Source organism: Melanaphis sacchari, unplaced genomic scaffold, assembly GCF_002803265.2.
Source record: "Melanaphis sacchari strain LSU unplaced genomic scaffold, SCAv2.0 Contig0_pilon_pilon, whole genome shotgun sequence".
In the NCBI taxonomy this organism is placed as follows: domain Eukaryota; kingdom Metazoa; phylum Arthropoda; class Insecta; order Hemiptera; family Aphididae; genus Melanaphis; species Melanaphis sacchari.
Genome location: NW_020270366.1, coordinates 15,032,022 through 15,053,917, shown reverse-complemented (window position 1 = coordinate 15,053,917; position 21,896 = coordinate 15,032,022). Strand labels below are relative to the sequence as shown.

The 21,896-nt window shown below is 26.3% G+C and overlaps 3 protein-coding genes and 1 long non-coding RNA gene across 7 annotated transcripts; 1 reads left to right on the top strand and 3 right to left on the bottom strand.

Annotated features, from left to right (window-relative positions):
- Positions 1-2,428: 2,428 nt before the first annotated feature.
- LOC112601723 (alpha-taxilin) lies at positions 2,429-6,695 on the bottom strand. 4 transcript variants are annotated; one of them, XM_025349493.1, is made up of 10 exons: positions 6,474-6,695; positions 5,343-5,469; positions 4,983-5,273; positions 4,764-4,910; positions 4,485-4,691; positions 4,267-4,395; positions 4,031-4,189; positions 3,637-3,970; positions 3,300-3,577; positions 2,429-2,621 (listed from the first exon to the last, which is right to left on the bottom strand). In XM_025349493.1, exons 2-10 carry the CDS (start codon positions 5,394-5,396, stop codon positions 2,586-2,588), a joined length of 1,635 nt encoding a protein of 544 aa, XP_025205278.1. In that variant the 5' UTR covers positions 5,397-5,469; positions 6,474-6,695; the 3' UTR covers positions 2,429-2,585. The 4 variants fall into 4 exon arrangements, with proteins under 4 accessions (XP_025205278.1, XP_025205262.1, XP_025205271.1 ...); XM_025349477.1 differs by having other exon boundaries at positions 2,431-2,621; positions 3,300-3,580; positions 6,474-6,693; XM_025349486.1 differs by lacking the exon at positions 6,474-6,695 and adding an exon at positions 6,356-6,445 and having other exon boundaries at positions 2,431-2,621; positions 3,300-3,580.
- Positions 6,696-7,779: 1,084 nt separating this feature from the next.
- LOC112601744 lies at positions 7,780-8,325 on the bottom strand. Its single transcript, XR_003115063.1, has 2 exons — positions 8,249-8,325; positions 7,780-7,971 (listed from the first exon to the last, which is right to left on the bottom strand). It is a non-coding gene; the product is annotated as an uncharacterized LOC112601744 (long non-coding RNA).
- Positions 8,326-8,628: 303 nt separating this feature from the next.
- Positions 8,629-15,168, top strand: LOC112601713 (vang-like protein 2). The gene is made up of 9 exons (XM_025349464.1): positions 8,629-8,749; positions 8,984-9,109; positions 9,175-9,316; positions 10,860-11,073; positions 11,300-11,557; positions 12,230-12,381; positions 13,588-13,972; positions 14,063-14,271; positions 14,346-15,168. Exons 2-9 carry the CDS (start codon positions 9,012-9,014, stop codon positions 14,562-14,564), a joined length of 1,677 nt encoding a protein of 558 aa, XP_025205249.1. The 5' UTR covers positions 8,629-8,749; positions 8,984-9,011; the 3' UTR covers positions 14,565-15,168.
- Positions 15,169-18,029: 2,861 nt separating this feature from the next.
- On the bottom strand, positions 18,030-21,109 carry LOC112599734. The gene is made up of 5 exons (XM_025346787.1): positions 21,102-21,109; positions 20,049-20,397; positions 19,450-19,997; positions 18,281-19,011; positions 18,030-18,229 (listed from the first exon to the last, which is right to left on the bottom strand). The coding sequence occupies exons 1-5, from the start codon at positions 21,107-21,109 to the stop codon at positions 18,030-18,032; spliced, it is 1,836 nt and encodes a 611-aa protein (XP_025202572.1).
- Positions 21,110-21,896: the final 787 nt, after the last annotated feature.

Genomic DNA, 21,896 nt, shown 5'->3' with positions numbered 1-21,896 from the left:
TTGATTTTACTATAATATGTGTTGTTATATTTTTGTCTGTGTACGATAGTCATGCAAATAAATTATTTTAAGCATATATTTATTATCTATTTATAAAAATATATAAAATAGTATAGGTAGGTATGAAAAAAAATAAAAATGGAATAAATCTTTAGAGGTATACTAAACACTTGTCAAAATCGGTTAATTTCCTATCCTCTATTGGCTCTATTTACATAAAAATTCGAACTTAGTTTTTAGTGTTTACCATAATATTTGACATATATCCAAACACACACCTAATAATAATTTTAGTACAATAAAGACTATATAACATACATAAACATCTTTCTATACATAAATACAACATTTTAATTTTTCAATTTTCATACCTAGGGCCTCGTCACAAATCACCACTACGCAGTACTTAAGTTATGCGCGAATGCGTGATACACTGAATAGTGAATAGGTATTGATATTTAATTTCATGGTTTTCTAAGAACACGTTAATTTCCTTGAGTTTTTATTAGTTTTTTTGTGATAATTGTAACTGATAAGCACGGAAGCTTGAATGTGATAGCAGTAATAGGATATAATATGAAACAGATAAATAATTAGAATAGATAAATGAAAATAATATAATGTTTTAACATTATACTATTATGTGTAATTTATTAATAGATTTAATTTTTAATATTATTATGCATATTTTTATCGATCTGCTAATATTATAGTGGTTTACAATAGTGGCGGCGAATGGTAATAAGTAATTACAAAATTATGTTTATGTGTTAAAACCTTTCAATCAACAAATATTATTTTGCTTAAACTTTATGGATCCATTTTTTGTAAAAGAAGTAATTTAATAAAGATATTAAATATTAATTATCAATAGTAATAAAAAAAATGAAATTACTAATTATTACAAATTCTCCTCTAGGTAGGAAAATTTTAATTGCAACATGATTATGCTTAGCTTAGCAACTTATTTACTTATGTGAATTCGCGGAAGAATCACGATGCTAAAGCATTTAGCTGTTATTATAGGCAGTGTGTGTTCAAAACGCAATCACTATGATTTATTAAAAAAAATTCTTAACATTATGAATGCAAAAAAATATGATGAACCTCAAACTTTCCCCCCTAAAATAATATAAATAATATAAAAATTACTAATCGTTTTAAATAGTTCTAAATAAAAAAATTCCACATATAAAAAAATATTCTCTATTATGAATATTTAAGTGATAAAATGGCTGTAATACAAATTTTCAATTTTCAATACCATTCAAATTGAATGACAATATTAATAAATTATAAATACTAATATATCAATTAAATTTTAATTATATCAAAAAAGGAGTTTTTCCATTGATATTGTAGTATATCTATGGAGATACTGAAGTACAAGTAGTCTAGAAAATTGGCTGCATTTATTTATATGTAATTAAATTAAATCATTAATTAGCGAACTTATTAATCAAACTCTAATTTCACTGATCAAATTTTATCTATTTTATTATTAACTACATGTACCCTGAAGTAAAATGAAAATGCCCACCTTTCTTTAATTATATAACATAAAATATTAATACATATTTGCACACATAAAATTTAATTTAATTTGTGATTAGCATTCAATAGTTAATTACATTTATAGTAGATTATTTCTATCAATTATGGACTACCACTTTCAAGTGAATTGAATGGGTTTTATGAATTATCACATTTTTACTTATTAATAATTAAATTGATTCATTTCACATTGTTATCTTTCTTGTTAAATAATTTACTCAAGCATTATGTTGCAAGTACAATAAGTAGGGAGTAGGAAGATAAAAAATTAAATACACTGGACAATCATCACTCTATCATAATTTTAAATAATGAATCAAGAAATAATAGTCCCTTTTATCCTTTAACCACAGCTGGATAAACTACTAGACGTGCTATAATTTTGTAAGTTACACAAAATGAACTCAGTTTTTGTTAGATCGCCAATATTAATAATAAATAGGTTACTACTTACTTAAACTACAAATAACAAAAGTTTAAAATTTAAAATTTAAAATAGATAATTATTCCAAATAAAAACTGAAAAGGAAAATAGTTCAAGGACAATATTAACAATTTGAATTTATTCAATAAAATATGACAGATACTTTTCACATAAATCATAATTTAATAATATTTTTGGCACCATTTAAAAACACAAGATCATTATATTGGAAAAAAATAAAATTTTGTTTTGTTTAAATAATTTTTTTTTTTATTATTTGTTTTACGATAAAAGCAAAATTGGCAAAGCTATATAAATAAAATAAATGATAATAGATATTACAATAATTACAATGTATAAATGAATACCATCATAATAATTAATAATAAAATTTTTGTTTTCATAAATTCAATACATAGCTTAATTCAATTAAAAATTAAAATCGATTACAGATAATAATCTTTAGATAAATAATGACTTGAAAATAAAACGATAATAAAAATTTTGCTTATAAGAAACATCCACTGTTTCATAAATACAGTTGGCAGTTTCAACTCATAAATTTAGTATTAGTGAACTACTACATGTTAAGCAAAGGCAAAAATTACTACGTTTTCTTAGCCTTCCGTTTCGATTGAGTTTCCTGAAACATTCAATTGAAAGAATTAAACATAGCAGTTAGGTGAGTAACGTACAGTTGATTTATTTTTACATTTGGCATTGTATAAGATACACAGGTTAGGTGTTTTTTTTTTTTTTAGTAGTAAAGTTTAATAGGTATTTAAGATGGATAGTAAACAAAGTGTCACATGTCAATTTAAAAAGTATTTATTTAACTCATAATAGTTAAATTAATACCTTTATAAGAAAAAATTAAAATTAATTTAATTTAAAAATTATGATTAAATTAATAGTGTTGTACAATATATAGTTTTTATATTGAAATAGTTCTTATTTTTTTGATAACTTTAAGTGTTTTCTTAATACCTACATTAAATTTGGTAACAGAATAATTGTGATTTGCCTTTATCACAATAATGTATACAATTTTATACAATTTTGTATCGAACTACTAATAAGTAATATTGTTGAACTAAATTGACACTAAGATTTTAACATATTATATTTATTTAGAACATCTAAAGAAGTACAATAATATAATATTTGTACGTTGTTTTTATATAAAACTGTATAAGATACATTTTTTAATGTACAGTAATATTAAACCGATGTCTCTTGAATCTTATTATATATTTATTACAAAAGAACAAATTACAGATACAAAAAACAAATATCATGTAAAGTAAATAATTATAATTACCTTGGCTTTTTTAATGTCAGCCTTTTTAGACTCTTGTTCATTAACTGACTTATTTTCAACATTATTTTCTACAATGCATTCTACTTTATCTCCATTAACTGACGAACTACTGCTTACACCAGTATCATAGGCAGGTTCATCCGATATATGTGATTGAGTCGATGAAGGGGATTCCGGTGACATATCTTCTCCATTTATAAGTGGTGGCTCACCCGAGTCCTTGGCTGATTTCATTTGGTTATCAATGACTGATTGTAATGTCTCTTCTTTGGACTGATCTGCTGAAATGCGACGATGAAATGAGTACAAAGTCGGCCAAAAATTTAAATTTATTTACGTTTAGATTTTGCATTATCTGTGCGTGCAAACCATTCCGCCATTGCACACATGTTGACATCTGTGAAACGTTCAGCCACTTCTCCGGATATTACATCTGGTGGTAATTCAGGCATTTTTTTCCCATGTTCCAACTTAGATAAAAGTGCCTGTCGTTCAGAGTGGAGAGTTCGACATAATTTTTGTAAGGTACTCAATTGTCGAGTCGCTACAGATAAATCACTTATCATTCTTGTACGTTCAGTAGTCATTTCATCTAAAAGTTGCTGACAGCGCTCGTAACGCATTTTCCAACTAGCAGACTCTTTTTCTTGTTTAACTATTTTTTTTGACATCTAAAAATTAAAATAATATATTCAATATAAATAATTTATTTTTTACTATTTGTTACTCACTAATTCCATGTCTCCTTTAAATCCAGCAAAAACTTTATTGCTTCGTGCTAGAGCATTTTGAAATTCTTCATATTTTTCATTATATAGAGAAATTTGGTTTCGTAAGTCAATTTCAGTATTTTGCATTTCCTCAATTCTAGTTTGATAAAGTCGTATTTCCTTTTGAAAAAAAAATAATTATTTTTTAAATTACAATTTAAATAAATTTAAAGCAAAATCAAATGATTAATACAAACCTTTAATAAATGAGTCTTCTCGTTTAAAATAGTTTCTCGTTCTACACTGATTTCCATATTTGCTTTGGCCAACTTAGCATCACATAATTGGGTCTCAAGCTCAATTTGTTTAGCTAACTTAACTACTTGCTACAACAATTAACAAGTATTCTATACTAAGAATCAATTCCTAGTTAAAACTGTACAATAATAATAGTAATAAACTTATATGTGCTTACAGCGCCATTTACCTGTTCTCTAAGCTCATACTGTTCACACACATTCTTAAGCCTAGAAGACATATCCATATTATCATCTCGAAGCTTGTTGTTTTTCTCACTGTTTTGTTGCATCACTGAAGCTATTTCACTTAATGTGTTTTGAAATTTATTTGTCATTTCAATACGTTTATCTTCAGCTTCTTTGACACGTTTCAGACTCTCTTCCTGGAAAAAAAAAAAAAAAAACAGTTTTTTTTTTAATAAATTAAAATGAATGAATATAAATCTAATTATTACTCTTATTGCTTTATTTTGTTTCTGCAATTCCCTGCACAAGCTCTCCAATCGACTTCTTGTCATAACTGCTTTATTCATTTCACCTCTAACTATATCACGTTCTGTTAATGCCTGAGATACTCTTTTTTCAGTTTGTTTATAAGCAGTCTAATATACAAAATTAAAAAATCAAAAAAATAATAAATATTGCTACTTTTACATTTTTTAAATTATATTTACTTTAAGCTTATTGTTGTCTTCAATAAGGTCTGCATACTTAATGCATAATGCTGCTAATTTTTCTTCAGGTGTTTTTAATGAATTCATACTATTCAAAACAGTTTTCAATGCTTGAGCTAAGTGACGGTCTTTTTTTTTACGATTCTTATCATTAGACGGATTATTTGAATCTGCTATATCTAACTCGGAAGCTTGAGTGGCAACAGATGTGCTATCAGCAGCATCTACCTGTTTGGGCAAGGATTCTGTTACTGTACTGGACACGCATGACGTATCTTTTTGATTACTTGGCTAAAAAAAAAAAAAATATAATTAATATACAACTACAGTTACAATAAAACTTTAATAAAATTTTCTAACCTGAGTAATCTTGTCAACAGAAGGTTCTTCTGACACGGTAGATGTAGTCTCCATGTCAATAAAATTAACTAAGTATTTTGTATTCAACAATAAACTTCAATAGTGCATTTATTCAAATGTTCTAAGACTGTAAGAAAAAATGTTGGTTAATAAAATTTTATATTATTTTAACAAGAACACTAAATGGAATATTACGGGTGCTTCAACAATGTGCTTGACATCATTTGATGTCATACTTACATACATTACTGATAAATTCTTGATTTTTAAGTATTTGTATAGGATCATAATTTGATATATAATCATAGGATATTTCTTAATATAAATAGATGGTAGCCACTTATTTATGTATTATTTCAATGAACGTGCAGTATTTTGAGAAGTTACATGCACAATGGTCAATGGGAAGTGACTTAAAATACATATTATGCACAGTCAATGTGTTAAAACAGGATGTAACAGCACGATATACACACTTAGGCTATTTTCACAGAAATTAAATGAAAATGCCAATGTTAAAATTCAATTACATTGTGTTCAAAACTATTTACACATATATCTTTCTATAGACTTGCTAGTAATAATGTATTAATAAAAACAACAGTAACATGATATAGGTTCAATTTTAGATTGAATACATTTTTAATAGTTCTTTTGAAAATTTTCCAGAAATAAACTAGGTGTACCCACTTACGTGAAGCTATAAAAAACTTAAGCCCTACTAATTACTGTACACACATACAATTTATTAGCAACGATAGAGTACTTAAAAGTGTGTGGATTGTCCACGAACAAGCTACTGAAACATGACTGATAGCGAAATGGGACACATGGTTTCATCAAACAACGAAACATGCACAATTCCGTCGAGCTGAAACGCTAAGGTAATATATTACATGAACAAGACGATGGACGTATGTGCTGACAAAATGCTACGAACAACTCCCAAAATTCAGTCCGGGGGCCATGGTGGCGAACGGAACGCATGTTTGATCATTGGGGACATGACTTACCAGTTTCGAGAAATGAGCATTTGCGTGATGCTAACAGAATGGACGATTGTAATTAATTTGTAAATAACAATAATAACAATAATAATAAATAATATTATCGGGTATCTCGTTCACTGACCGAAATGTAAGCACGTTGAATGATTAATGTTTGTAGTGTTTGTACTTTGTCGTCGTCGTCGTAGTCGTGGACGGGCGGTGGCGGTGCAAACGATTGGCGAGAGGCGGCGGCGGAAGCTATGTTATTATAAATGCTAAGTCCGGAATAATTATATGGCGTTGGACGATAATGCACTAGTAAATGACCTAAAACGGTAATCGGTCGGTGCGGGACGGACCCGTATGAAGAAACGGGATGGGTAACGTCGAACCGAGTAGAATATGTATATATATATATTCAATATATGTAGCTACTAATATATATATACATTAAAATATATGTTTAATATAGCAATGTTGAGCGCGCGTGTGTGCGTTGCATTTCTAAAGGGTCTGCGACTGCGGTGGTGGTGGGGAGTAGACTTGTCTACATGTAGAATGGTGACCGCGGCGACTGGTCCCCGGTGACGGACGAGAATCGTGAACCGGCACGCCGGTACCCGAGATACCAGTTTGTGAAATGGTAACACTGTATGCCGTCGCCGCCTTTTTCCAAAATTCAAATCCATTGTATTACAATTGATTAAAATATAATATGATTGATGATAATAAAACAATCTTAGACTGTGCCCATGACGTCGTAGTATTACAGAGCTAACTATATGTATATGACGTTGTTACGTGATTGTAGTTGTACCGATGAGTAAAACTAACGTCGGATTCACATGTGCACTTGACGCTGCGATTAGAACTTGGGACATTCCCACAACTCTTTAATATTTCGGTAAGTTTTGTTCGGTATGCCACATTAATCCAATGCCCATACCTAAATAATGTATCAATAATAAGAACTATTGGTATATTATACACCAATGATAAAGATTTGAGTTCTTAAAATTTGAAAGGTTTAAAAAAGAAAATAATTGTGAGGTCCATCAGGCTTGGTGTAAAAATATTTTAGAAGCCTGACATTCATTTTTATTTATTAAATGTTTTTAAAATACTAATTATTTTATTGTTTATATTAGTGGGTTTGAAAAAAATGAACTTCAAAATAATTGTCCATCTTAGAAGCCTAAACCAAATGATACTATTATTAGGTACAGGATTTTTTTATGAATAATTTTAGAACGAGTTGATCGGTCTTGTCAAGTATTTCGGTAAATTAATTTAAATACCTACTATCTTGGACGTCTTAGTAGTTAAAAATCCAATATTTCTATAATTTTATGCTGATAAATGCTTTTCAAAATTTAAAATAATTATTTGTCAAATCTTAAATTATCTTTTAGTAATCAGTAATCTTAATTATTTTTTTTTTTTTTTTTAGGCGTTTACAGGCCATTCAGGCCCATTGCCGCAACAACCACTTGCCTCCACCTGTCTCGGTCTCTTGCCAGCTCTTCCCCGTCCTCTATTCCAAGTTCCCTCAAGTCCTTGACCACTCTATCCTTCCATCTTTGTCTAGGACGTCCTCTAGGCCTTTTTGTATTTGGCTTCCATTTCGTAACCTGTCCAATCTTAATTATAGCACTTAATTATTTTTACACAATTAAAATCAATTTATTAAATTTATATTTTATATTTTATTAACAACCTGCACTTATTATTTATTTAATAATAAAGTATTAATTTAGAACTTTTATGTATAAAATTAAGTAAGTAGTAAAAAGTTTTTAATTATAAATTACTTACACGTGGCAAGTAAGTACATTAAAATTCTAATTTAGAAATTTTTAATTATCCAATTGATTTTTTTACCCAAGCTTACAACTAAAAAAGTATTTAAGTACTTACCAAGTATTTGAATTTGTTCCCTTGCAACTTATTGTGAATATTTTCTTATGGATATAATATATTATATATATATATTTGTATTTACAATTTTTAAAGTATTTTTTACAACATAAATGGTGATGTATACTGTATGATGTTAAAATATATTAGATAATAAATATAATAAATAATAATATTATGATTTATCGATAGGCGTTGATAATGAATTCCCAGAATAAGCGCTATCAGCAGGGTGTCAAACGATGCAACGTAAAATGTCTTTACTACGGGCATAACCTACAAAAAATATTTATCATGAAATCATCACATACTTTAGGGTCATTAAACGCTCGTTACTCTGCAGGACTGCGGACAAGATATATAATTTATCATGGCTAGATGACGGATGTAAACAAAATTGAAAATAGTTACGACTACGATTGTCGAGTACAACAAAAATGTGTATAATTGTATACGTGCACCGTGCACAGGCTACGATTGAGTAATGTTTGTAAATAAAGGGTAATTATTTTTTTTTTTTTACTTACCTTCTAATTCTTTTACGTTTAATAATAATAGTCCAATCAATTTATCATTAAATATTAATATTACCTGTGTTAGGCATAATATTTAATTTACCCTAATTAAAATATCAAAAAAACTATTTTAGAATGTTCGTTTGATATTTATCAGTGTGTGAGATTTCTTTTCATTTTCTTCCCTAGATTTTTCACCTTTGAGTTTTACTTTCTACAGGTGATGTGCAAGACATTGGGTTGTCATTATGGACACCGAGTCTATAAGGTCCATGAGTGAGTACAGTTCCAAATACAAGAGTCACTCACTAAAATCTGGTAGTAATCATAGATCTAACAGTTATAAGTAAGTTTCTATTTCTTGATTCATAACTTATTGTTCTAAATCATTTTTAATATCTTTATTTTTAGAAATAATACTCGAACTGCTCGCAAATATTCTGATAGCTTAAATAATCCATACGAAACAACTATGGCACCATATCAAACTACTGTGATGTTAGATGATACAAGAGATGGACAAGATGTTGTTGAAGTGCAAATATTACCACAAGTAATTTATGTTTTTATAATTTTAGAGCTTTAATTTTTTTTTTTTTTTCTTAAATTACTCAAGTTATTACTTATCCAACTTAAATTTATTCATATTTTATAAAATTAAGGTAACTAAGTTTGTTCAATACTTATGTTGTTATGAAATTATTTAACTTGCTCAATATCTAATAGAGTTTACTTTGCTTTTATTATAACTTTAAATCATTTTAAGCAATTTCATCATTAAATGAACTTATATAACATATTAAATTTATTTTCTAATTGCATCTAATCAGTATTAATAATAATATTTCAAATATTTTGTATCATGTCAATATGCATGATCACTGCCATATAGATTATGTAAAAAAATCTTAGATTCTCCATTACCAAATATATCACGTAAAATAAGATTAAAAACAATTCTAGAAAATTTAAAAAAAATCCAAAAGTTATGAAATGTTTACCAAATATAACAATAATTCTTTTGATATAAATCTTGAAGTTGATCTTGAGATTAACTAATTTTTACTATTTTATGTTTATCTCTTGCATAGTTATAGTTTCCTAAATTGAATAAACTCCCAAACTCAACAAACTCATGTAAATTGATCAGACTTATACCTTTTTTTTTTTGTTAAAAATATGTGAAAGTCATATTCTTTTATACTTTTTCCTTCACACTATCATTAACCAACTACTCTACAACTCAATTTGGTTTTCATACATAAGCAATTATCTGCTCTATGTTTTCCTAGTTATTTCTTAGGTGTTTAATCAAATATTGCTTGGTGGAAATTCTAACTAACAGAGAGTTTTTGAATTTTCTTAGACTTTTGTACTGGTTTTAATCAATGCATATTTACTTCTAGGAGGTATACTATCTATCGTGTTGTTTAATATTAATGTAATAAGTCAATTCATATTGCAAGATATCCTTGTTATTGATTATGTTGATGAAAAAACTATAATCTCAATCCATGAAATAATTTAATAGCTTTGGTAAATTTGAAATCTCACCTCAATCTTATTTCATTGTGGTACTCTAATTAATAAATCAATATAAACCGCTAAAAAAATTAATTTAAACAAAATCTAAATTTACCAGAATTACACTATGTAAAGTCACTAACACTTCATACATTTTAAATCTTTATGATGAGTGATGACTTATATAATCAAAACAATTGCAATATTTTAAAAGTAATTTTTCTCACATCTAGATAATTTTGAAAACCCTCTTATCAAAAATTCTATTTCTTGATACTCACTGAAAAGAAAATTATGTAGAGATCTTTTACTTTAAATCACATGTTTCTCTTCTTTTTTTTCATCTCCAAATTAAGTAATTACTATTGGATGACTTTTAACTTGTAATCTCTTGTTATTTTTATTTCTACTTTCTTTAAGCATGCTTATTATGTTGTTTTGTACCGATTATAAAATTATCTTGAGCAAAAATATATTTTATGAAATATAATTTTTTTATTGTTAAGTAACATTAGTAATAAATTATCATGGTATTGATTTTAAATGTTTAACATATTATTATGTTTTTATAGGATGAAAATTGGGGTGAAAACACTACAGCAATTACTGGTAATACTTCAGTACAGTCTGGATCAATGGAAGAAATGGGCGCTCTTTGGCCAGATACTGAACAAAAAAGTGCTTTTCCAATATTGTGCCATCGTTATATAGCTACTACCTTGACTGGGCTTTTGTCTCTAGTCGCTTTTCTTAGCCCGTTAGCTATGCTAGTTTTACCAAAATTAGGTAATTTATTCAAAATGCATTATTAAATATTTGATATTTGTAAATAAGCAAGCTAAATTTTTACCTTATTTACTTATATTTAATACACTAACAAACTGAATGCCTATATATGTATAATATGTCTTTCAATGAACTCTAAGGTTATTTGTAGGAATTAAAACAACATTTATTATTCCAATATAGTATAAATTTTATATTAAATTAATGTTGTTATTCTTTTAATTAGGTGTTTTTAGTCCCGCAGCTACAAATCTTAGCCCTCAACAAAGAGAAACCCTGTTAAACTGTGGCGCAGAATGTAAAGGAGTGTTAGTTTCATTAGCATTTAAAATGTTTTTATTGGCTGTGGCGTCATGGGCAATTTTCCTACGTCCCATGAAAGCAACCATGCCCCGTATTTATGTTTTTAGAGCAATCGTTTTAGCATTAGTGTCGATTTGCTGTGGTATTTTTTGGCTTTTCTATGTAGTTCAAGTCACGGAAGGTAAGTTTTTGATATTATTATTTAATAATTAATTGTTTATATTATTTTAATTATGTAATATATATTTTCTAAATTAAGAAACTTTAACCATCTATTTTTTCTATGAGATAATTATATTAAATCTAAATTGTCATCATAAATAGATAGTAAAAATATATTTACAAAGAAAAATATAATTTTTTCTTACTTGAACTTGTATATTAAATCTGAAATGAGTAAAAAATTATGTAAAAACTTGCATTGGAAAATTTTCACAGGATAAATCTAATACTTTTAATTATTAGGCAATTTTTTTATATTAAATACATGAATTATTAGAATAGCTCAATTAAAAAAATATATTTATTATTTTATTTCAAATGAAGTATTAGTATTTTTCTTAAAGATTAATTGTTGTAGAAAATACTGATAGTTATTTTCATTAACAGATTTCACTTTTCCTAATGTATTAAAAATATTGAGATGCTGATAAAAAAAAAAAAAATTAATTTTGTTCTCTAAATGAGTTAAAAAATAAGAAATTGTATTTAATACTTGTGCTTCTTTATCTAGCTTATTTTTGAATTTATGAAGTTTATGTGATTTATATAAATTATTATCTTGATGTTTCTATTTATGAGATTATGAGTTGTAAAATATAAAATTTATTTTATAGAAAATCTTATTTTTCAGGAGTACGAGCAACAGCTACAGGTGAAGATTTACTTGAGTATCGTGCCTTAGTATCTTATTCTTCTTCCCTATGTGATTGTTTACTTTGTATTCATTATGTTGCCATAGTGTTAATGGAAATAAGACATCTTCAGCCAGCTTTCTACATCAAGGTATGTATCCCCAATAAATTAAGCAACATTGGATTATTAAACATGTCACAAATTACCACATACATTATTAAAATAACAGAAAGGACAAAACCACTCAATTTTTTATACTACCAATAACTTATTACTAGGATATCCAAGTATAATATTTTTAAATTTTATCAACATTCCATCATAGATAATCAGATTAGATAACATCACTATCAATTGTTTACATAATTTAATTAACGTATTTTAACATGTCAATATTAAAAGTAGTCCTCTTAGTATACACAAATTATTTTGATATAAAAATAAAAAATATAACATATAATACATATGTATATATATTATAACTAATCATTTAAAAAAAAAATAATAATCTTAACAATTTTAAGCATTTTTATGTTTATAAATTTCAAATTAATTTTTAGTTTAAAACATTTTATAGATTTTTAGGACATTTTTGTGTTTTTATGTTGTTAAACATTTATATTGAGATTTAGAATATGAAAAAAATGTATGTTGTCGTTCAAAAAAATAAAACTAAAAATTATAATTTTTCATAAATGTTTTAATGCATAAAATTTAGAGAAAAAAATATTTAAAAAAAAAGTTAACTTCTAATTATCAAGTGTTAACACTTAAATAGATCCCTTTTTATAAATGATGACCTTAATTGTCTGCTTAAAATGTCTATTTGTATATATTTTTAAATAAATCAATATATCTTTAGTTATGATTTTCTTTACTTGAAATACTATTTTATTATAATTTGAACAAAATCTATTAATTAATTTATATGTGTAATAGCTTATGTTAAATAGGGCTATGTAATTTGATGAATTTATGCTAGGCTATGAGATGATGCATTTCTGATACATCATACTATGCTGTGTGTGGTGTTGGACTATGCATTTTGTTTGGTAATAGAAAACTGAAACATACTTTAATATAATAATTATTATTTTATACTTTACTTGAAACTAAAGCTCAATTTTGGTATAAAAATTAGACTAACATTGTTGAGTAGGTATAATATTTGTCGTTGCTAATGTTATATTACCTAAGTACTTTTAATTATTACAAAAGTAAAAAATAATAGTAATTGGTGCTAATGCTTAAAACAAAATAAGTAAAGATGTATTAAATTGTAATGAAAAAAAAAAGAATTTGCATTCTAACTATTTATTATATAATATATCTTTAAATTCTTATCTTAAATTACAGGTTGTTCGGAGTCCTGATGGTGAAAGTCGATCATATCCTATTGGTCAGTTAAGCATTCAGCGTGCCGCTGTTTGGGTTCTTGAACGATATTATACTGAATTTTCCATATACAATCCATACCTAGAGCGTTTACCAGTCTCAAAGTCAAAAAAAAATGCTTCCAGCTTTAAATTTTATGATATTGAAGGTATTGGAAGTAATACGCTTCAAATGAGCCAATCAAGAGGTACAATGAATGGTCATGCTAGACGTCGAGACTCAAGTCATAATGAACGATTCTATGAAGAACATGACTATGAACGAAGAGTTAAGAAGCGAAGAGCCAGACTCTTAACAGCTGCAGAAGAAGCATTCACCCATGTTAAACGATCACATCACGATCCTGGTAATTATTATATAATTAACATTATATTTTATTTTAATTACAAAATTATTATAAGTTATGATTTATAAGTAATTAATTTTGTGTTTAAAGGTGGTGGTTCTGCAATGGATCCATATGAAGCTGCTCAAGCTGTTTTCCCAACTATTGCACGATCTCTTCAAAAATATTTAAGAGTAACTAGGCAACAGCCAAGGCATACTGTAGAGTCAATTTTGTCTCACCTTGCTTTATGTTTAACTCATGATGCTTCACCAAAGGCATTTTTAGAACCTTACTTGAGTGCATCTCCTGTATTACAAGTAATTTTTCTTATTAATTAATTAATATTTTTTATTTTTGTTATTGTAATTTTCTACAAACTTTATATTTTTAGAACGAAAAAGAACAAAAATCACTTCAATCTTGGTCATTAATTTGTAATGAATTATTGACTCGAGCACTCAAAGATGGAACTGTGTTTCAATTACGGCAAAATGATCTTTCACTTTTGTGTACAATACATAAGCTTCCCCATTTTAGTATTATCGAGGAAGTTATCAATCCAAAATCAAATAGATTTGTTCTTAAGTTGAACTCTGAAACTTCAGTCTAAATGTTTTATTATTTTTGACATAACTATTAGACTTGACAAACCAAGATTCAATGTATTTTCTAGTCTTCAAATTTAATTGAGTATAAACTACTTAATTTTTTAAAGTATATTAGGTATGCCTCAAAATTAAGTGTACTATTTTTTTCTTATCAATTTAGGATATATATATATATATAATTACAAGTTATATCTTTCTAAGTATAATCCTTAGGTGGTTTTATTTTTAGTGATATTGTTTTTGGATAAAAACTCAAACTAATAATGGTGAGTGAGTAGGTGTTTTGTCATAGTAAAAGCACTTAATCATCAACAAAAGTGCTCAGTTATTTTAAGTAAAAATTTTCAATGAACAATTTTGCTGTTTTTAACAAAGAAGATGATCATTGTTTTCACTTTAAATTAACATTTCATTATTTGTTTGTAGGTTAGGTTTGTTTTTCAATATTTTCTCAACTATTTGGGTAAGCTTTGTGCCAATTAAAAACCCTACTATTGGTAATATCTGTAGTAATTGTCAGTCTATAGGGTGCAATTTAATATTTTTTTAAACTTTTTGTGAGCAAATTTTTAATTGTTCACACATTTTATTGTGTATTGATCAATATTTTGGCATTAGATTAAAATTTTTTATAAATTAATTGTCATGTAACTGATTCACTAGTATACTATATTATAGTCTTAAATTTTCATAATGTGCACACTAATTAATTTAATACACTTACTTTTGGGACATACCTCGTATATAACTATCATAGTATTAAGGCGTTTTGTATAACACATCTGCTTATTTTCAACAACTGACTACAATTAATGTATTAGTTATCTATCGACTTTCATATATATTATTTATGTACTTAATATATAATTGAATATCCTATTGCAATTATTGATTGATCTGCATTTTTTTCCTTATCTTGATAAATTAATAAAAATGACATAATTAAAATTAGATATTCTTCCATAATATTATTTGATTTTAACTAGATCATTTTGAATAATTTTACAAAAAAAAATAATGTCATTTTATCAAAAAGACTGTTAAATAAAATAAAATTATTTTTTCTATTGAAATACCAATTGTAATATTTTAAAGCTCAATTCATCGGGGCCATGTATTTATTTTTTTTTTAATACGATAACAATATTGCCATAATGGTCTAAAAATTTATTCCTTACAATGTGTCAAGATATTCTCACCACAGTTTTATTTTCAGTATTAAATTTTATTACTATTATGTTTTATACTTTGAAGTTTTAACTCATTTAATTTAGTTATTATTATTATTATTATTTTTTTTTTTTTGTTTATTAACTTTTTATATTTTAAATTATATTATTATTTTATTAGAGATAAAAATATATTATTGTATTTAAATAGCCTACATTTAGTACCTGTTTTATAAAATTATTGTGGTACTCAATATTGTTTTTAGGCTGAATGGGTGGGTTTATATACGCACAAAAAATCTATTCTAAATTTATTGATAAGATTATTTTTACTCAATGTATGAATTATAAACCTAGTTAACTAATAATATTATTATAATACATTTTTGTAGTGCAATTTTTTTTATTTATACATTTTTCAATAATTTTTTTATACCAAATTATATTTAAGTTTTAGTTATAAGTCCAAATGTAACGTATATAACATACGTGATATATGAACTAATTAAAAATATATTAATTTAACATGAAATGTTAATATTTTAATATGAAATATAAGAAAAAAAATTCTGTAAATTATTTAGTTTTATTTTTAATAAATTTAAAAACCTTCTAACCAAATATAAATAAGTCATAAGTTACTGTTGTTTGAAACTTGAATGACGCTATACATCGTTATAATCTAAAGTAACTTAAATTTTTAGTTGAAAACTTCCAAACATCTCTTAACACCGTGACTATGTGATTCAAAAAATGGAAACTGAACTTGAACCCAACAAAAAGTGCAGCAAAAATCTTAACTCTAAAATAATATTAAGTTCCCCAGCACATATTCATAGACAACCAAGCAATAGATTAAAATAATAAATATGACTTTGTCAAGTACCTTGGTGTATTCTGACATAAAAAACTGATGTGGAAAATTCATTTAAATAAAATGCTTTGCCCAAGGATATGCGAAATTGAATATACTACTTATCTCTTAGTTAACTAAAAATCAATCCTCCAAATAAAATCATCCATTAGTAGAGTCTGATATAGATATAGGTAATAAGTAGTTAATGTTTTAACTGCCAACTAGTGTCTAGTGGTCGGTCATCTAGATAAAAAAAGGTTAAGAAATTTTTATCAAAAATGCAATCTTTCTAGTTTAAATAAGTACTGGTACGTACTAAACTATATTATAGTATTCCATGCTTGTGTACAAGTTGGTTGAAACAATTGATTTTTGTATCTAATTTTATTGTATTATTGAAATTAATCTTAACAAATTATTTAAATATAATTTATTATAATCTGTAAAATAAACTCATTACATCGGTAACAAGTAAGAAGCCTAATAATAGGTAATACCTACTGTGTCATAACTCACAATTATTATATTATAATTTATCACATACATTTTAAATATGTTTCAATAAAACAATAAAATTGTGTAACATTTTAAAAAGTCATGAATTATTATTTATTACCATAGATTCATTTTCAAAATACATATTTCATAATAATGATATTTTATTATTACGCGTAAACGGACAAAAATAAAATGATATGTATTATAAGTATATTTAATGAATAAATTATTACAATTATTTAAAACTATCAATAGTTATATATGTTATATTATGTCCATATAGCGTACCTAAAGAAAAATATTTTAAAAACGTTTATTATTTATTTTAATTTTTAATCAATGGTTATGATCACACAGCAAAGGCTATATTACCTATGTTATACCTATTGCAGTAGGTATTGTATATGTTATATGCTTCACTGTTGCTTTATGTGGTAACCAGTAGGTATGTCTTCTCAATACCTATTTTATATTTATTTACTATTGTATTAGTATCTATACGATTCTTTAAAATTCATAGTAGCTCTACCTATATGGTACTTATACTAAATAAGTTTTAAATTATTTTAGCGCTAATGCTCTTACGACAAGAAAGGTTAGGTTATTTTGCCATCAATTTGACTCAGATGGTTTATAACCAAACGACTGATCTATCACCATTATATTATACACTCGTAATTATGTTGATCTAAAAATGTCGCTCTAGCATCGAAAAGATACCCTACGCCCAAAGTACTTATGGGTTATACACATAGGCGAAACTAGACATTTTTATTAGGTCAGGCCAAATGAAAAAATACTTCTATTAACAACTTTATAATGTAGTAATTTTGTTTAATGTATACATAATATATATATATATATTAATTATATTATAATGAATATTTTTTTACAATTTAAATATTTAATAATAAATAAAAAAATATAATAATTAATTAATACATTTATAATAATAGACGACGATTAAATGGTACCAATTTTTTAAATTCTTCAATGACATTCTCAACATTAACATTATTAGCCAAAGACTGTTCCATGTATGGTAGCATAAGGTCATCTAAACGGTCTTGTTTCATGGTGGATCGAAGTTTACTTTTTACATGAGTGAGTTTAGAAAATGCTCTTTCACAAGAAGCACTGGTTACTGGAATCACACAAAAATCTCTAATAATTTTTATAAAATTATTATATATACCTTCAATTTCATTTTTTCGGAACCAATCTAGCCACGTCATACAATCTTGTTTAACAAGTTGTGTTACACAATCTAAGTCACGAGACAAAAGTAGACGGATCTCAGAAATTAATTCCTCTTCAGAAATATTAAAAAATGACGATAACAATTTAATATCATCTTTATTTGAGTCAAGTTTTAACATTTTCCCGACTGCTGTAATTAAAGATATTGTATCTTGATTAAAACGTTGATCAATACCATATATAAGAGAATCTAACATGGGAATCAATACAGTAACACGAATTTCTTCTTTTTTTGTATTGAAAATATGTTCATTATCTATGTTGTCATCAAAACGTTTTGATTTTTTCCTTAACTTAATCGATGGTTCATCAATATCATATTCTTTGCAAATTTTTAAAACTGTTGTATATGCTTCATCATAGAAATCATTATTACAACGTAATTGTTGTAAAGCTGAACGAAGATTCTTAACTTCATTTATTGCAACCAATAAATTAATTGAAGGATTTTGAAGTGTTTGACTTACTTTTAGAATCATTTGTAGTATGGGATGCATTAATTCTAAGGAAATAATAAAATTAAAACTCTGACAATGCATAATAATTCCTTTTCCTTTAACTTTGACTTCAGGCAAATTCGTTATATTATTTACTTCAATTATTGTTTTTATTATAGCTGAAAAGTTTTCACGAATTGCAGATACTGCCTCTGCTCTACATGCCCATCTGGTTGTAGATAAAGATTTTAATGATTTTAATTTTAAATTCATAGTATTTTTAATTTGTTCAAATATTGCATGACGTGTTGGACTTCCCTCAATAAAATTGTAAACCATTTGAATAACGCCAAAGAAGTCGAAAATGATCGAATTTTCCATTCGTGAAATACAAGAGTCAACCAATACAAGATTCAAACAATGCGCAAAACAATGCACATAAAGTATTTTCGAATTCTGTTCTTTGCACTTTGATTGTACACCAGATATTTTACCAGCCATTGATGCTGCTCCATCAAAACAAACAGATACTACTGATTCCCATTTTAAATTTAATTCCAAAATTATTAATTTTATAACATTAAAAATAGATTCTGCAGTAGTTGACTCCAACTGTTTTAGACTTATAAATGTTTCAATTGGTTTATTTTGTTCATCGTCAAAGTACCTTAGGACAATAGCCATTTGTTCTATATGACCACAGTCACTAGTTTCGTCCGCCATAATTGAAACTTTTTTTCCATTTAAATTCTTAAGAATAAGTTGAAATATAACGTTATGTAGAGACTTAATTAAATCATTTTGTATTTTACTACTTAAATATTGGGCATTTTTTGGGCCTTTTTCTAAGTGAGCTTGAATTATAGGATCATATTTCTTTAGTAGATTGACAGTTTCTAAGAAGAGTCCTTTATTCATACTTTTAGAACTTTCATCGTGGCCTCTAAATGATCGTCCAGTTTTCGATAACAATATAACTATATCGATTAGACGTTTTAAAACTTCTCTGTTATGAAGACGGTCCTTCTCTCTATTTTTTAAATCTAATTCGTTTTGAATTTTTAATTGAACATCAATAGAGACACCTGACTTAAATACTGACCAAGATTCTACACAATTTGTATGACATACTGATTTCACATGGGATTTAAAAGCATTACATGCATCTTTCCAATTTGAATATCCTTTACTTATAAATGCTTGATCAATATGACCCTTAATTGCCACATTATTTAAAGAAAATGCTCGACAATAAAAACAGTATACTGCATTTTTACTTTTACTGTATTCCAACCAGTCATAATTATCATACCATGCATTTTGAAAGCTACGAAGTCTATTCCCAAAAAGAGTTTTTGGATATGAAAGAAGACGGATTTGGCAAGGCCCTTCAGATAGTTTTACATTACGCTCTATACGCTCTTTTGGAAGTGGTAAAGCAGGATCATTGGGTAAAACAGTTTTAGTAATATCAGTGTCATTTAGATCAATAGTTAAAGGTACTTCGGAAGAAATAGAATTTGATGTAGCTATTGTAGCTAAATTAGTTTTGTCAGTTTCAATACTTGGAATTTGTGGAGGTGATCCATTTTTGTTCAATTTTCGGATAACAAATCTATTTTGTAAGAATAATAATTAATAATATTAGTTTTTATTTTAAAATTATATTATTATTTTTTATTCATTACGGTATATTAAACAATATATTTAAACAAAAATTAATTTTATATTATAACAATTTTGACAATTTATTCATACTACTTGTCCTGTATGGGTGTATCGTGTCAAATATAAAATAATTTTGGAAATATTGAATTTTTCAATGAAACTATATGAACAAATAGACTATAACTATCGATAAGAAGAAACGATTATGTTATTTTTTTTTTGTTTTTTTCTAAAAATTATCACTGACAAAAATAATATTGAACAAAATTAATTCCGAGTTTAGTCACTAACGTTATTTTTGACAGGTTTGTGACTAAAAATACATATAAATTCAACAAACAATAGATACCTAATTGTTTTAAATAGCATTAAATGATAGCGTAACTTGGACATAGAAGATATTAAAGAACACGAAATAATGTAAATTTAAAATTAGTAATTACTTACAATGAGTAATTGGAAAATTATAAATGCCTGGTCTTTTAGACAGCGATGCGACTAACGGGGGCTAATACCTAATAAATAAATTATTTTGTGATGTATACTAATGGCTAATGCGTATAATAATAATATGGTATTATATTTTAAATAATAATTAAAATATTTGACTTATCTTCTATCTATAAAAAAAATATTCTAATTAATAATTACCTCTCCATGATTTTGTAATATAAGAATCTGGTTATTTTTGAACAATCGCCGGTTAACGATAAAAACAAGAATTTATACTAAGTCAAAAAGAAATAATATGAAAATAGTATGTGGAATCGACAATAATAATTGTCTACGGCCACATTCAGACTACGGGTAACATTAGTATTACCGATTGGCGATTTGTTACGTAACATTAACTATTATTAGCTATAATATAAAAATAAACGTCAAATGTCTAAATTAAACAATAACTGATAAAATCGATTATTCGAGTACATAGAATAGAGACCATATTATAGAGTCTATATTATATTATTCAATAGACTGCGACGCCATATTTCCATAATCAATGTTAAAAATAAATGTTATTATTATATTCATTGTGTAGTGTGTACAATTTAATTTAAGAAATCATATCAAGTCCACATATTCGTACACTTATATTATAAGTTATAATAATAGGTACAAGTGGTATTATATAAAACGTACAAATGTATACGTTTACATGTATAAATATAATAATATTATTATTTATAATGACTAAATAATTATTAAAATATATAATATATACAAATTTTTAGTCAGTATTAGGTCAGGCCATGGCCTGACTGGCCTGACCCGTAGTTTCGCCTATGGTTATACACAAACTCAAACTAAGGCGCAACGAAGCCATTTAAATTCATAAAATGTAATTACAATTTTTTTTTAACTGAAAGTTATCTGATAGTGTTGACTGCGCACGAAGTCGAGAGTCGAAACATTTTATTGTGGTTATTCAACTTGACTTAACCT

Bases quoted from the DNA above. Each gene is read 5' to 3' on its own strand.
- LOC112601723 (XM_025349477.1), bottom strand. From the start codon at position 5,396: ATGGAGACTACATCTACCGTGTCAGAAGAACCTTCTGTTGACAAGATT. The intron at 3,581-3,636 runs GTAAATAAATTT...GTCGCATTTCAG, and splicing joins AGATAATGCAAAATCTAAAC to CAGATCAGTCCAAAGAAGAG. The intron at 2,622-3,299 runs GTAATTATAATT...TGAATGTTTCAG, and splicing joins CTGACATTAAAAAAGCCAAG to GAAACTCAATCGAAACGGAA.
- LOC112601713 (XM_025349464.1), top strand. From the start codon at position 9,012: ATGGACACCGAGTCTATAAGGTCCATGAGTGAGTACAGTTCCAAATAC. The intron at 9,317-10,859 runs GTAATTTATGTT...ATGTTTTTATAG, and splicing joins AAGTGCAAATATTACCACAA to GATGAAAATTGGGGTGAAAA. The intron at 14,272-14,345 runs GTAATTTTTCTT...TTATATTTTTAG, and splicing joins GTGCATCTCCTGTATTACAA to AACGAAAAAGAACAAAAATC.
- LOC112599734 (XM_025346787.1), bottom strand. The intron at 19,998-20,048 runs GTATACTGTTTT...GTGGCAATTAAG, and splicing joins ACAGTAAAAGTAAAAATGCA to GGTCATATTGATCAAGCATT. The intron at 18,230-18,280 runs GTATATATAATA...GTGTGATTCCAG, and splicing joins CCGAAAAAATGAAATTGAAG to TAACCAGTGCTTCTTGTGAA.